Raw genomic sequence first — 15,922 nt, 5'->3', positions numbered from 1 at the left:
CTGAGTCTGTGACCTACACCACAGCTCATGGCAACGCCGGAACCTTAACCCACTGAGCAAGGCCAGGGATCAAACCAGAAACCTCATGGTTCTTAGTCAGATACATTTCCATTGCACCACGACAGGAACTCCTGATAAAAATAATTTTTAAAAAGAATATAGGGAATTCCCATAGTGGCTCAGTGGTTAATAAAACCAACTAGTATCCATGATTAACAAATTAATTATTTACAAGGCCATGTTTGATCCCTGGCTTTGCTCAGTGCATTAAGGATCCGGCAATGCTGTGAGCTGTGGTGTAAGTCACAGATGCGGCTCAGATCCCATGTTGCTGTGGCTGTGGCAGAGGCCAGCAGCTGTAGCTCCAATTTGACCCCTAGCCTGGGAACTTCCATGTGCCGGGGTTGCGGTCCTAAAACACAAGACCAAAAAAAAAAAAGAATATGGAATCTCTATAAATATAGATCTGTTAAGTAAAAAAAAAAAAAAAAAAAAGAAACAAACCAACCAACCAACCTAGGCAGAACACTGTGTATAGTTGGCTGCCACCAAAATTTTAAAAAGAATTATATATATATATATATATATATAGCATAACACTAGAAAAATACACATGATAATGCTCAAAGAACTCAGCTCCTGAGAAACTAGATTGCTAGGAGACAGGAATGGAAGAGAGATTTCTTTTCACTGACTACTCTTTTGTTCCTTTTGAATTTTTGTAAATTGTATACACACATGGATTTACATTTTTTAATTAATCAAAAAATAAACTCTCTTTTTCAATTTAGTTTTTGTTTTATACCAAAGTATAGTTGATTTACAGTGCTGTGTTAGTTTCAGCGGTACAGCAAAGTGATTCAGTTATACATATATCCATTCTTTTTCAGATTCTTTTCCCATATAGGTTATTACAGAATATTGAGTAGAGTTCCCTGTGCTCTACACTAGGTCCTCGCTGATTATTTTATATATAGCAGTGTGTATATGCCAATCCCAAACCTCCAGTCCACCCTACCCCACCACTTTTCACCTTTGGTAACCGTAAATTTGCTTCCAAAGTCTGTGATCTGTTTCTGTTTTGGAAACAGGTTCATTTGTATCACTTGTTTTTAGACTGCACAGGTAACTGATATCACATGCTATGTGTCCTTCTCTTACTTCACTTAGGATGATCATCTCTCAGTCCATCCATGTTGCTGCGAATGGCATTATCTCATTCTCTTTTATGGTTGAGTAATATGCAGTTCATATATGTATACATCTTCTTTATCTGTTCATCTGTTGATGGACATTTCAGTTGCTTCCATGTCTAGGCTATTGTAATTAGTGCTGCAATGAACACTGGGGTGCATGCATCTTTTCCAATTGCAGTTTTCTTTGGATATATGCCTAGAAATGGGATTGTTAGATCACAAGGTAGTTCTCTTTTTAGTTTTTTAAAGAACCTCCATCCCATTCTACCTAATAGTCGAACCATTTACATTCCAATGGTATAGGAGGATTTCCTTTTCTCCACACCCTCTCCATCATTTATTATCTGTGGACTTTTTAATGATGGCTGTTCTGACCAGTGTGAGGTAATACTTCACTGTAGTTTTGATTTGCATTTCTCTAATAATTAGTGATGTGGAGCATCTTTTCATGTACTTTTTGGCCATCTGTCTGCCTTCTTTGAAGAAATGTTTATTTAGATCTTCTGTCCATTTTTTGATTGATTGTTGGTTTTTTTTTTTGAGCCACAAGAGCTATTTATGTATTTTGGTGATTAATACAAACTCTCTACTTAAACAGAAAATATAATATTGCCTCCTGATGCGGACTAAAAAAAATTTTTGGAAGAAAGATGGTAATGCGGCTGCAGGAAGAAGCTTTCATCCCCTCCCTGGGTCCCTGTGTGAGCTCTAACACCTACTTATGAGACAGCAACCAGGGCTGAAGATGAAGCCAATGGGGCAGTAAGGCAGTGCTTTCTTGATGTGATGCTAATTGGCCTCACGGGGACCATGCTACCCAAATAAGTTCATCAACCCAGGCAACATATGGTCACCTATCAAAATTATGAAGTTTGATTAAATGGTTTACTAATATTGCTAACTATTTATATTTCAACTTGTTTAGGGCAGACGGAGGGGGAATATCAGCTTTATTGATTAGCTCTGCCCTGAATATCAAATGGAGAAGAGGGACTATATTGCCATAGTAATTATTTTTGTTATCTCCAGAATTAGCAGCACTTTAAAACATTTTAAAGCTTAAGAATTCATATATGGATATATGAAAAAGTGGTCTCTGATAAAATACCGAACAATTATTTCTTTTAGAACGTCTCTATGTGACAGGTGTCTGTTCTAGTCAATCAAAACGTAATTTCCCCATAATTATGCACAGAGTGAAAAGAACTTAGGAAATATTTAATATGCAGAGGCTTATCTCAGTGACTGACAGCTACTGTAGGAAACCCACATTTTATTCTCCTACGGAATGCAAATTCCAGACAGAGCTCAGGAAAAGGGCTCTGACTCCCTTAAAAAAAATAACAATTTACTCTCCATTTATGAAAGAACCTATCATATGGCATAGGTAAATTATTTCAGTTTGCCTCAAATTAGAAATATTTTAGAAGAAAAATGGCCTACTGAGTTGAGCATTAAAATATTCATGAAAAGGATATCTTCAAAGAGGTTAATAATTATAAATGCTGTGCTCAATGTATGAATATACAGAACTCCAAGGAAAAATGTTCTGAGGCCTAGGAGGTGCTAGATTTTTCAAGCTAAACAATGCTTTCAGGCAAGTCAAATGAGATCGTAGATGCAAAGCCAAGATCATTCCTCATGCTAATTAGTAATCACTGCTTCCCCTTCCAAGTTATTTCATTTTAGGAAAAGGTACCACCTCCACAGCCAGACACTGGGGATCATCCAGGACTCTTTCAGGTCCTGGTTCATTCAATCACCAAGTACCAACTCTGGCTCATCCTGAGTATTTTATGAAACCATGCCCTTTCCCTCTTCTTTAGCTGAGCTGGGTTTTTTCCCCTGGATCATGGTGTAGTTTCCTCTCTGAGCTCCATTCCTTTGCTCCTGACCTGTCCCTCTCATGCCTTAAACTCCACCCTCTACAACGCCACCCTAGTAACCTCAGACACACCTTATTATTAACTTCTCTGCTTAAAATGCGACTGCCTCCAGCATGTGTCTGCTGCTGTGGTATGACTTTCCACACTGGTCCTTAGAGCATGCACATCTGAGCAGCAACCACTGGATATCTTCTGCTTTAGCCTCTAGGGTTAACGCTCTCTGTATTTTTTGTTCAGCTGGTGATATCCAACTCCTTTTCTGAGGCTCAGTTCAAGTGGCCTCTCCAGCTTTCTGGATCCTCAAGAGAGGCTAAGAGATCACATCCTCTCATAGGGTCCTGCAGTACAGCATTTATCATGTTGTACAAAATCGATTTGTAGGTACATTTGAATCTCTCACCAAATTATAAGTTCCAAGAGCACAAGAACCATGTCTAAGTATTTTTGTGGCATCCAACGCTTTATACAAGCCCTGGAACATGGTGGGTGGTCAAGGAATTGAACTCAAAGGAGCTTCTATAGGATAAGCCGATTATATAAGTGGAAAATGTTATTCAGTTTAAACACATTTGGCAAAAAATGCATATAATAAAAAAAACTAGAAAGCTGTTTAAAACATGAGCTTAACTTAAAATCCTCAATCTGCTATGTTTGGGGATAATTTCTTATTCCGGGTAGTAATATGCTGAGAAAAATTAATGTTCACTTATTTATACACTGCTTCATTTATATTGTGTATCATTCCTAGAAGGGAGAAGTAGGGAAATAAATCAAGATCATATGAACTCAAATTCAAAAAAAGATCTTTTGGAAACAGCTATAGAAATAACTTTATTTCTTCCCTATAAAACATTTAATAAGCATAATTCATGAATTTGGTATTTTCAGGAACTGACTTTTTCCTTTTTGTCATTATGTTTTTGTTTTTTGTTTTTCCTGTTTGCCATTTCTTGAGCCACTCCCTGGTATATGGAGGTTGCCAGGCTAGGGGTCCAATCAGAGCTGTAGCCACCGGCCTACGCCAGAGCCACAGCAACGCAGGATCCGAGCTGCGCCTGTGACCCACACCACAGCTCACGGCAATGCCAGATCCTTAACCCACTGAGCAAGGGCAGGGACCGAACCCGCAACCTCATGGTTCCTAGTCGGATTCGTTAATCACTGAGCCACGACGGGAACTCCTTTTTTGTCATTATGAACTGTGGCCTTTAAAATACATATACTGAAGACCTTCGACAGAGCGGCAAAAGAAGTCTACAAAAGTTCCCATGTTTATAAAAATAACCACTTTAATGAAGTAAAGATGTTCCAGTCAGAATACACCAGCAAAAATTTTTTCTTTTTTTAAAGTTATTTTAAACACAACCAAAGTTTCATAATGTTTTAAAAGCATTTAAGTTGAAATGGCAAGAAAAATCAATTTAATTTAGAGGATGGGATAGAACAGGCAGCATCTCAGGAAAGTGTAAGTGGCAATTATTTCACACATGCCTATTCGACCCTTAGGTTTTAGACACCAGAATATCACTGCTGAACCATTAAAATACCAGCTGAATTAAATATGAACATATGCAAATAACTTGTGGCAGTACCAATATATGGAACTAGAGCGTTTTCACAAGGGGTTCTGGTCTTTCCTACTCAAAGTATGGTTTTAGGTTGAAAGCATCACTGGGAGCTTGAGAGAAATCCAGACTCTCAGGCTCCGCAAGTGACCTACTGAACCAGAATCTGCATTTTCAACAAGATCCTCTGATGACAAATGGGCATCTTAAAGCTTAAGAAGCACACTGTTTTTGGTGACCCTGAAATTCTCCCAGACAAAGTTCTGCCTGGAAAAGAATCTCCTTGGCTAGAGCATACCCTAAGGATAAAAACCTAAGGATTAATTTCACAGCTGTTTGTGTGTATCTGGAGCAAAAGCATTAAATACTAAATTACTTTTAAAAAGTGGAAAAAAAACTCTATCTAAAAATACTAAATTAGTTTAATTCCAATACCAAAATTATCATCTAACACATACACACACGCACACACACGCAGTTGTATCTTTCCACTAATAATTATTTGGACTCCTTTTGATGGGAGATCATGAGACATCACATAGTTTCATGGCCTTTGTTTCACAAAATCATTATCATTCTAGATAAGGGAAATCTGAGATAATCTGAAAGCCCATTATTTCACAAGTTCCTTTTAGTCACTTATTCTACTATTTAATACTACCAGGAAAATTTTCCATTCATAAACCAAACTCCCAAATTTTCTAGCTTAATTCCATGTATTATTCTTCCATTATTAGAGAGAACAACCAGCAACCCCATTCTTTAGAGCTCCGAGTTTTGCCAATCTAGAGGACCTGGATCAAACAGGACAAACCTTGGATTATGTGGTGCTAAAGCAACATCTCCAATGGCGCAAAATATAATCTGTGATCCTAAAGGACATGATATAAACATAACTGGTATTATAAACAGAAGAGCTTTTAAAAGATAACTTCAGGTATAATACGACCCAGCATAGAAGACGTGGTATAACGCAGGACCTTCCTTTTTATAAAAATGGCCTTTTTAAAAAGACCTCATCTTAAAAGAGTGGGTCTTGATCTAATGCTTTCTTTTCTAGGGCATCAATCTGAAGACCATAAGATATTGAGTTTGATCAAAAGGAACTGAAGAAAGTTACAAATGTTCAGCCAGGTTTCCCAGTTAGAACATGGTAGCAGGAGTTCTTTCCCAAATGACCATATAGCCAAGAACAAGCATCATCTGTGATGAAGGAAGCAAAAAGCTTTTAGGTCAGAGAGCAGGGCAAAGTCTAAAAGCATGGTCACTCAGCCTGAGGGAGGGGATTCCAGAAATACACCCAAAACCAAGAGATCCAGAGATCTCAAAATCTTTACAAAGAAGAAGAAGAAAAAAAATCCGTCTTCCTTTAAAGTCAAGTAAAACTTAACCATTAAGTATAAGGGAGTTCCCGTCGTGACTCAGTGGTAACAAACCTGACTAGTATCCATGGGATGTGGGTTCCATCCCTGGCCTCGCTCAGTGGGTTAAGGATCTGGCATTGCTATGAGCTGTGGTGTAGGTCACAGACGTGGCTCAGATCTGGCGTTGCTGTGGCCGTGGTGTAGGCTGGCAGCTGCAGCTCCGATTCAGCCCCTAGCCTGGGAATTTCCATATACCATGGATGTGGCTCTAAAAAGACAAAAATTAAAAATAAATAAATAAAATACGTATAATACAAAAGTTATGCATTAAAAATAATTACTATTAATGGCTGGTGATAGAGGCACTCCCCCATGTTCCTGCAGAGTGGACAAAGTCTTAACTGCTTATATCTGGACCATTTCACAGGGCTGCATTTTCAGCAAGTAACCTTGAAGGATGAGATAAAGTCTTCCCTGGACAAATGGCAGGAGAGCTTACTCCTGCTCTGACAGCAGTGACCTCCCCAGCTCCTAGAACACAGCCCACTGCCTGTGCGAGCATCCACAGTGGGCCTTTACATGACCCAGGTGATGTTAGCTTGTAAAGAGGGTAAGATCCAAGACCCTGCACGGTTCTTCACACTGACACTGGAAAACACCATGTCCATAAATTGCAATTTATCTTACCGGATCCAGGTTCTTAAACAGCAAGATGTCTTTGCAGGCCTCTTGTAATCGATTTCTTTGATCGTCAGTTTTAGGATGTATAATCTAAAAGGACACCAAAATTAACAAACTATTAGTTTACTCACCTGACTCATAAGGGGTAAAATTTCCTAGCAGGACATTACAAGGATGAATCATGAGTGCAGGGGTTCACTTTAGGTGACAAGACATTAACTACCAGCGTGAAGTACGGGAAAGGAATGCAGTTTATCTCGGGAACAGGGTGCATATTTCCTTAATACAGCACTTGAATGTTTGTCAAAGTAGTGTCTTTCCTAGGTTAGTAAGTTCATTCTATAAGGGTCTGGACTGGCTAATCACTTGAGACGTCAAAGCTCCAGGCCACAGGGACATACAAAAGGACACGAGGGTACAGCAGCTCTGCTGAAAATCTAGAGATTGCCTTCTCGTTCTCTTTACTACTCTTTTGTCTTTTTTTTTTTTTTTTGTCTTTTCTAGGGCTGCTTTCACGGCATATGGAGATTCCCAGGTTAGGGGTCTAATTGGAGCCATAGCCACTGGCCTACACCAGAGCCACAGCAACTCGGGATCCGAGCCGCGTCTGCAACCTACACCACAGCTCACGGCAACGCCGGATCCTTAACCCACTAAGCAAGGGCAGGGATCGAACCCACCATCTCATCGTTTGTTAACCACTGTGCCACGATGGGAACTCCTCTTTACTACTCTTCAACACTGTTTTATACTCTTTACCACTGAATTCAGTACTCTTTCAGGATGCAGCAGTTCCCTTTGTAACTTGATAAACGTCTCTAAAAGCAAGTAAAGTCTTACCTGTGTGCTCCAGCGCACAACCTACGTAACTAAGCCCCCGGGGAGCAGGCACTCACGCACTGCTGCACCAAGAGAGCGTGGCTCCGAGGAAAGATGAATCCAACCATCCTGGTGTGCTCGTTTCAGAAAGAGCTCAAAGAAAACCATGCTCCCATATGCGCCCAAACTTTTGTTCCAGAGGGCGAAGGCCAAGAGAGTGCCCTCTGTAAGGGGCCGACTCTTCAGCCTCCCCTCTAGCAGAAGGCTTAAGCAACATGGACCCAAAGGTCCATTCTTTGGTGAACATGAGAGGTCAGAGACGGTCCAAAAAGCGGAAGACATCACATCGGTCTCCCAGAGACCCACACACCCCCTTTTCCTGTTCTAATGGTCACGCACACAGAGACCAGACTGTCAGGATAACAAGCAGAGTAGTTCCCCTCCCCCACAAGAACCAGGATCGGGCCATGGTGAGTTCTGTGCCCAGGAATAGATTAAAACTCACAATGGGAAATTAAAATCAGCTTTTCAAACCTATCTCAGATGGCTAAATATCACAGGCCCAAGAAGAAGTGAGGAAATGGACAGTGTAGCTGTGTTATTTATGTTTATGCAGGCTGTTTATACACTACGAAACAGTCTATTAGCCAGTGAGAGAGGAAGTCACTGCCGCTTCTCCTCTAAGGGTAAGGAATGTGCAAACTTTCATTTCCTATCTAATCAACACTGTCTCAAACTAGATCCAGTGATGGCATATGGACCCAGAAAGAGCAGATCCCGCTGCCTAAGAACTCGCTGCTATACAAGAAACTTTAAAAATCCGGATGTGAACTAAGCCATGCCAACCAAAATTCACTTCTGCCTCCTTCAAAGAAGGAAGCCTAACACAGGAAAACAGAATAAAACAAAAAGTTATTTCTCAGGTCACAAAATCCATCTAGAACATCAAACGGAAGCAGTCACAAATGTCTGCCTGCTGAGAAGCTCTATCCTCAGAGAGGAAAGGTTGAGGACACCACGTCACTGACGTTGAACGAATTTCCTAGGTCCCAGGTGGAGCCGCCTCTGCCCAGGGTACTGTGGCAGCAAAATCAAAGCTTAGATAACTCTTGTGTCCCTATAAATGTTCCACTTCATCAGAAACACAGTGTATCACCAGTCAATCCCCCAAAGCCAAGCCAACTCTGGGCTCCAAACTTACTTCCTTGTTCCTTATTCGTTTTCTGGTTCTCTCTTCCTTGTTCCTTATTCTTGACCCTATAAAGAGCGTTCTGCCTTCCACTCCATTTTGCAGGTCTCTGGACCCAAGGGAACAGAGACTGCCTGCTTTATGCCCTGTTAAAGTTTGTATCACCCAATTGTTCAGAAGATGGTCTCCTGCTCCCAAAGACTTGTTTCTTTCTGTTGGGTTTGGTGTGACCCCACAGATGAGATCTGTATCTGGATAACCAACGCTTCAGCAGGGTACCTAAACATGACCTTTGGCGGGGGGGGGCCACACCTGTGGCATACGGAAGTCCCCAGGGTAGAGGTCAAATTGGAGCTACGGCTGCCGACCTACACCAAAGCCACAGCCACACCAGACCTAAGCTGCAGCTGCAACCTACACCTCAGCTTTTGGCAACATCATATCCTTAACCCAGTGAGCCAGGGATCGAACCTGCATCCTCATGGATACTAGTCAGGTTCTTAACCTGCTGAGCCACCACGGGAACTCTCCAAATGTGATTTTTATTATACTAGAGGCTACTTTCTTTTCTATTAGAATTTATTTCTGATTTCAGGATAAAAAAAAATCTTACTGGTTAAACAAATATTTATGTAGCATTTACTATGTGTCAGGCACTGTTTTAAGGGCTTTAAATATTGACTAGTTTTATCCTAGTAACAGATCTCATGAAATAGGTGAATTTTAAGTGCTAAGTGAAATGAGTGAGGCAAAGACAAACACCATGTGCTCTCTCAAGCGAGAAGAGTTAAGAAAATTAACCTGACCAAGTAACTTTCTCAACGTCACACAGTTCAGAAGCTGCAGAGCTGGGATTCATCCCAGGTAGGGTGGCCACCAAGTTTATACTATAAACGGGGGTGAGCAAACCATGGCTCAAAGGCCAGATTCTTTTTGTATGACCCCTGAGCTAAGAATGATCTTACATTTTTAATGATTGGGGGGACCAAAAAAAAAAAATTGAAATACTGTTTCCTGACATGTGAACATTACATGAAATTCAAGTGTCTTTTTTTTTTTTTTTTTTTTTTTTGGCTGCAGCAAGCAACAGCTTGATGGGGGAATCTGTTTCCAGACCAAGGATTAAACCCTGGCCACAGTGGTAAAAGCGCCAAATCCTAATCACCATCCACCAGGGAACTCTCTGTAAATAAAGTTTTAAAGGTCCCAGCCACGCCCATTCATGTATGTATTGTCTATGTCTGTTTTCAAGCTATCATAACAGAGCTGAACAGTTGCGACAGAATCTGTACAGGCCCCCCAAGCCTAAAGTATTTATTATCCAAGAAAGGTAAAATTCTCAAGAAATAAAAGCTTTACAGGGAAAGTCTGCCAATTCCTGCTATAAATTTCTGCTGCATTTCAACTAAAAAAATTTTAAAAACTAATTAATAAGACCGACAATTTTCTTTAAACACCCCATCTATTTTGTTAATCAAGGGAAGTCTATACAAGTATTTTCCTATCTGTCCAATCTACTCTCCACACAGAGCTGAAAAGTAACCTTTTAAAAATTTCAGTCAGAACACCCCATTCGCCAAATTAAAACCTCGATGGATTCCGTCACGGCTTCGGAGAATTAAATCCCCACTCCTTTCCTTTGCTACCCTCACCTCAGCCACTCAGCCCCAACCACAGCTACCTTCACTGAGTCTCCACCTTCCTCCGTGCTGATGGACGTGGGTTTCTGGCAAGACTCTTGCCACGTCCATCCTTCTGGTCTCACGTCCAAGAAGCCTTCTTCAACTCCTCCATTTAACTAGGGACCCAGGTGATTTAGGGGTTTGGATTTGGTTTTAATTCCCACACCCTGTGACACTGTCCTTTTAACACTTCATGATTTATGACTGTTGGTTAACTTGGCTGTTGTCAGCTTCTGCTATTAGACACTAAGCTCCAAGACGGCAGGGGCTTTTCCACCGCGCTCACTGCTGTACACCCAGCACCTGGCCAGGTAGGCAGAAGGCCCTCTCCAAACACTGAGTAACAGAACAAAGAAATGCTCCACTCTTAAATTCACTGGCTCTTTTCTGCAAGCTTCTACATGCTAGATGTACATAACCCTTACATTCTCACTTATTAAAGGCACTCCAACTAAAATCTGCTATTTTCCAAAATCAAGCTTAAGTATTTAAATTTTCTTTGTAACAAGAACCTACTGTATAGCACAGGGAAATCTACTCCATAGTGTGAATAACCTAAATGGGAAAAAAGAATGGATATGTTTATATGTATGACTGATTCACTTTGCCATACATCTCAAACTAATACAACACTGTTAGGTCAACTATATTCTAATAAAAACTTTAAAAATAAATTATTCTTCTTTGAATAATATCAAAGAATACCTATTTACACTAGCCTGAGATTTAAGGATTTAATAATATAAACAGTCTCTGAAATAAGATAAAATGTCCAAATGAAATGTTAGTTTCTCAAAATACATTATATGTTTTCTTTACATTTTTTCTAGTATCTGTTTAGAACCAATTAATTCTGAAATCTGTACCAATCATTTCCAAGGGCTATGGTACAAACTGCCTTACAGTATCTAAGACAAAAAATAGTTTATAGTAACATATTTAGATAAAAGTCAACCTAATGGAGAGTCCAAGACACTTTATTATAATGATTAATACATCATTAATAAAATAATGACCAAAAACTATTAAAGTCACATTGAAGGATGTTACAGGGGACAACTTGGGTGAATGCCCAACCCACAAAGATGCCTTCTTCTCCAAAACTGACCTTATTTATTTTTTTAACCTTTTTAAAAAAATTGTAGTTAATTTACAATGTTGTGTTAGTTTTGGGTATATAACAAAGTGATTCAGTTATATATGTACACACACATACGTATGATTTTTTTTTCAGATTCTTTCCCATTGTAAGTTGTTACAGGATATTGAATATATAGTTTCCTGTGCTATAGTAGGTCCTTGTTGTTCATTTTATATATAGTAGTGTGTATATGTTAATCTCAAACTTCTTATTTATCCCTTCCCCTTTTTCCTTTTGGTAACCATAGACCGTTTTCTTGGTCTTCAAGTCTATTTTTATTTTGTAAATAAATTCATTTGTATCATTTTTTTAATTTTTTTTTTAGATTCCACATATAAGTGATGTTGTATGATATTTGTCTCTGTCTGGCTTCACTCGGTATGATAATCTTGAGGTCCATCCATGTTGCTGCAAATGACATTAGTTCATTCTTTTTTTATGACTGAGTAATATTCCGTTGCAGATACATACCACACCTTCTTTATCTCTGTGGATGGACATTTAGGTTGCTTCCATGTCTGGCTATTGAGAATGGTGCTGCAATGAACTTTGCAGTGCATGTGTCCTTTTGAATTAAGAATCTTCTCTGGATATACATCCAGGAGTGGGGCTGCAGGATGGTCTCACTTATAACTGGCCACAGCCAAGTTGGAACTCCTTGGCCTGGCCCCCCAGCCAAAGTCAGGTCTGTGAGAAAGTCTCCACAGAGAAACTGGGATTTTAAACTGAGAGAGACACAGAGTGATTGGCAGCTGAGTCCCTTCCAATGACAAAACTCTGAGTGCTGCACCACTGCTGTGTAAGGACCCCAGAGGCGGGCTGGCTCCTGCCCACAGTGTGGGGTTTTCTTTAACACTCTCAGGATTTCTATAAGATTTCCAAGCATATGTCCAATAATTCTCCCATGTTTTCTTTTTTCTTTTATCTCAATATGATTGGGTTCTTTCCCACGACCAAATGAATCTTAACTGGTAGAGCCTTCCCAACAAGATGGTTAGAAATCCGTTAGAGTGATCCAGCCAAACCACTTTATCACAGGCATCAAATGGTAGCTAAGAGTTTTCGAGTTCACGAAATACTGTATATTTTTTCCAAACTGCATTTTTAGATGTTTTTTAATTTAGATTGTTACTAAGTTAAAACGGCTTATCAAGCATCTCAATTACTAAATTTTATCATACACATTTATACACAAAGAATGCTGTCTTCAAAGTCGCCTGTTATTGTTTCTGCAAGATACATAAACAAAGGGTAGAGGGGGGAGGGGCTGTTTTTTCAGACCATGTGGAGTCATAATAGCACATTACACGTTAGTAAAGATACCCTGATCCTAAGGCAATGTAATTTCAGACTAGAATTTATAGATTTTATCAAAATATGTAAGTTCTCGAACCAAGAAATGAGTACCTGGTGCTGGAATCCCCGCAGGGACAGGGGTGAATTGGGATTTCCTCCAAAATCCTCTGTGTCATTTAAGGCTCCTGATCGTCCTACCACTAGATTTTACTTATATTTCAGGGAGAAAAATGATGTAATGGCTTAGGGACACAGTATCTGCTTTCCTACATTAAAACCCCATCTAACTGAAGTATTTTTCAGAGCTATGGAAAAAGATTTTTGTTTTTATTTTTTAAAGCCAGACAGAAAAAAAAAAGGAGCTTTTTTGTAAAGTATGTACTCAGAAAAAAAAAAGTAAATGATTACTTTCCATTTCCAGGCTCAGTCATCTCTTACTTGGTTTACTTTTTACTAAATAAATAACAGGAGAACAGAGTTAAAGGACACAGTTTAAAAACTGCTTCAAACCAAACTGGACAAATTCTTGCAAAAACAATATGTTCTCCAAGGTACCATTTTCTGAGCAAACTATCAGACTCAGATTTTAAAAAATAATAACTGCTGTACTGACATTTTAGATGTAATTTTATTGTGATTTTGTTGTGGTCGTTTTAGAATAAGCTTCTGTTGTGATAAATTAGTAGGAGCAGAAGGCTTTTCCTAGTATTTTTCTTTGCTAGAAATACTAAGAAAAATAACATTATCACTATGGGAAAGACAGCTAAAAATATGTTCATCAGAGACTATATTTTTGCAAGAGAAATAAAACCACAACTGCAGGAAGTTTTTACGTTCATCTTTCTTTTTATCCAAAGTGGATCAAAGTAATTATACAGAACTTGAAGTAAAAGAAAGCTATCAGAGATAAGACTAGGAATAATTCCATTATGCCTCCTGTTAACCTATCTTACCTGTCAACAGCTTTTCTATTATTGTTTTCCTTATCCAGGACAGGAGTTTTATTTAAAATTAATATATTCAGTAAATTACATACCCTGGACTCAGCATCATCTTCTTCTTCATCAGGATTATAAGCTTCTGCACACACTATAAAAATAAAAATGGATGTTTTAAAGATTTTCATTAAAAAACGTGTTACAAAATCTTTAAAAAGTGATGAACAAAAAGAATACTGTGGTGTAAAATAAAACATTAATTCACCTCATCCAGGGCAAGCAGTCTTCTACCCAAAACCAGTTTGCCATTTCAATTTATAAAGAATTTACTAAAACATAAAGCTGTAACTTTAAGACACTGATAACTGCTTTTTTCCCCTCTTATTCAGAAAAACATAGCTTAACTTCTATACCTTCATTTCCAAACTACAGAAATGCATAAGATCAAAAAATTACCTAAAAGAACAAACACATAAAAACATACACACACGTGTGAGGTGATCAATTTAATTATACAGTTATGAGTAACTTTCATAAATTACCCACAATTCAATCTTCCAGGAACTATGAGGTGATCAATTTAATTATACAGTTACGGAGTTCCTGTCGTGGCGCAGTGGTTAACGAATCCAACTAGGAACCATGAGGTTGCGGGTTCGATCCCTGCCCTTGCTCAGTGGGTTAACGATCCGGTGTTGCCGTGAGCTGTGGTATAGGTTGCAGACACGGCTCGGATCCCGCGTTGCTGTGGCTCTGGTGTAGGCCAGTGGCTGCAGCTCCGATTGGACCCCTAGCCTGGGAACCTCCATATGCCACGGGAGCGGCACAAGAAATAGCAAAAAGACAAAAAAATATCTATATATATATACAGTTACGAGTAACTCTCATAAATTACCCACAATTCAATCTTCCAGGAACAAATGCTATTAACATTTTGCATATTCAAGTCTTTATTCTGTGCTAAGTTTATACTGGATACACAATTTTAAAAATTCATTCTTCATTTAATACTGTAAGAATTCTTTGTGCCATGAGAAATATTTGTTAATATTATTTTAAGGACTGCTAATTATTTATCATAAGCCATAACTTACCACTCCCCTAATGCTAGACACAAAGCTGGCTTCTATTAAAACCTTGCAGGAAACATCTTCACGCATTAATATATATCTACATTTCAGATTTTGCTGTGGAATTACTTCCAAATGTTATTTAGGGACTAAAAGGTATGACAATTTTTAAGGCATACTTATCACCAAGTTTTTTTCCAGTGAGACTGTACCCATACAGTGTCCTACAAAGACTGTAAGGAGAGTCCTCTAAATGGTACATCAGAGGCAGATATTACTGCTCAAAATCTTTGCCAATGTAAATGAAAAAATTTTTTAATTTAAAAAATTATTATTGAATTTGAACAATTTTCAAATGTTTATAATAATTTACTTCTGTATTTGGTTTCTTTCTTTTTTTTTTTTGTCTTTTTGCCATTTCTTAGGCTGCTCTCGCAGCATATGGAAGTTCCCAGGCCAGGGGTTCAATCGGAGCTGTAGCCGCCAGCCTACGCCAGAGCCACAGCAACGCGGGATCCGAGCCGTGTCTGCAACCTATACCACAGCTCACGGCAACACCGGATCGTTAACCCACTGAGCAAGGGCAGGGACCGAACCCGCAACCTCATGGTTCCTAGTCGGATTCGCCAACCACTTCGCCATGACAGAACTCCAGTATTTGGTTTCTTTTTGACTTACACCAGTTTCTTAATTCTTTTTTTTTTTTTTTTTTTTTTTTTTTGTCTTTTTGTCTATTTTAGGGCCGCACCTGTGGCATATGGAGCTTCCCAGGCCAGGGGTCCAATTGGAGCTGTAGCCACCAGCCTATGCCAGAGCCACAGCAACGCGGGATCCGAGTCACATCTGTGACCCACACCACAGCTCACAGCAACACCGGATCCTTAACCCACTGAGCGAGGCCAGGGATCAAACCTGCAACCTCATGGCTCCTAGTTGGATTTGTTAACCACTGAGCCATGATGGGAACTCCAGTTTCTTAATTCTTAACACCACACTTTATCATATTTCTTACAATCATTCTATCCAGTTTGCTTTTTTTTTTTTTGGGCTGCACCTGCCACATGTGAATATTCCCAGGCCAGGGACTGAACCTGC

General features: G+C 39.3%; 1 protein-coding gene across 1 annotated transcript in view; it reads right to left on the bottom strand.

Moving 5' to 3' along the window:
- Positions 1-15,922, bottom strand: part of PRKAR2B (protein kinase cAMP-dependent type II regulatory subunit beta) — a 106,476-nt gene that overhangs the window by 27,318 nt on the left and 63,236 nt on the right. Inside the window, exons 3-4 of the mRNA XM_021102599.1 lie at positions 13,856-13,908; positions 6,699-6,782 (exon numbers count right to left, since the gene is read on the bottom strand). Coding sequence (XP_020958258.1) covers positions 6,699-6,782; positions 13,856-13,908 — 137 coding nt within the window. The remainder of the gene's footprint in view (positions 1-6,698; positions 6,783-13,855; positions 13,909-15,922) is intronic.

The sequence above is a fragment of the Sus scrofa genome, chromosome 9, assembly GCF_000003025.6.
Source record: "Sus scrofa isolate TJ Tabasco breed Duroc chromosome 9, Sscrofa11.1, whole genome shotgun sequence".
Classification (NCBI taxonomy): domain Eukaryota; kingdom Metazoa; phylum Chordata; class Mammalia; order Artiodactyla; family Suidae; genus Sus; species Sus scrofa.
The sequence above is the reverse complement of the archived record's forward strand: the minus strand, read 5'-3'. Positions and strand labels throughout refer to the sequence as shown.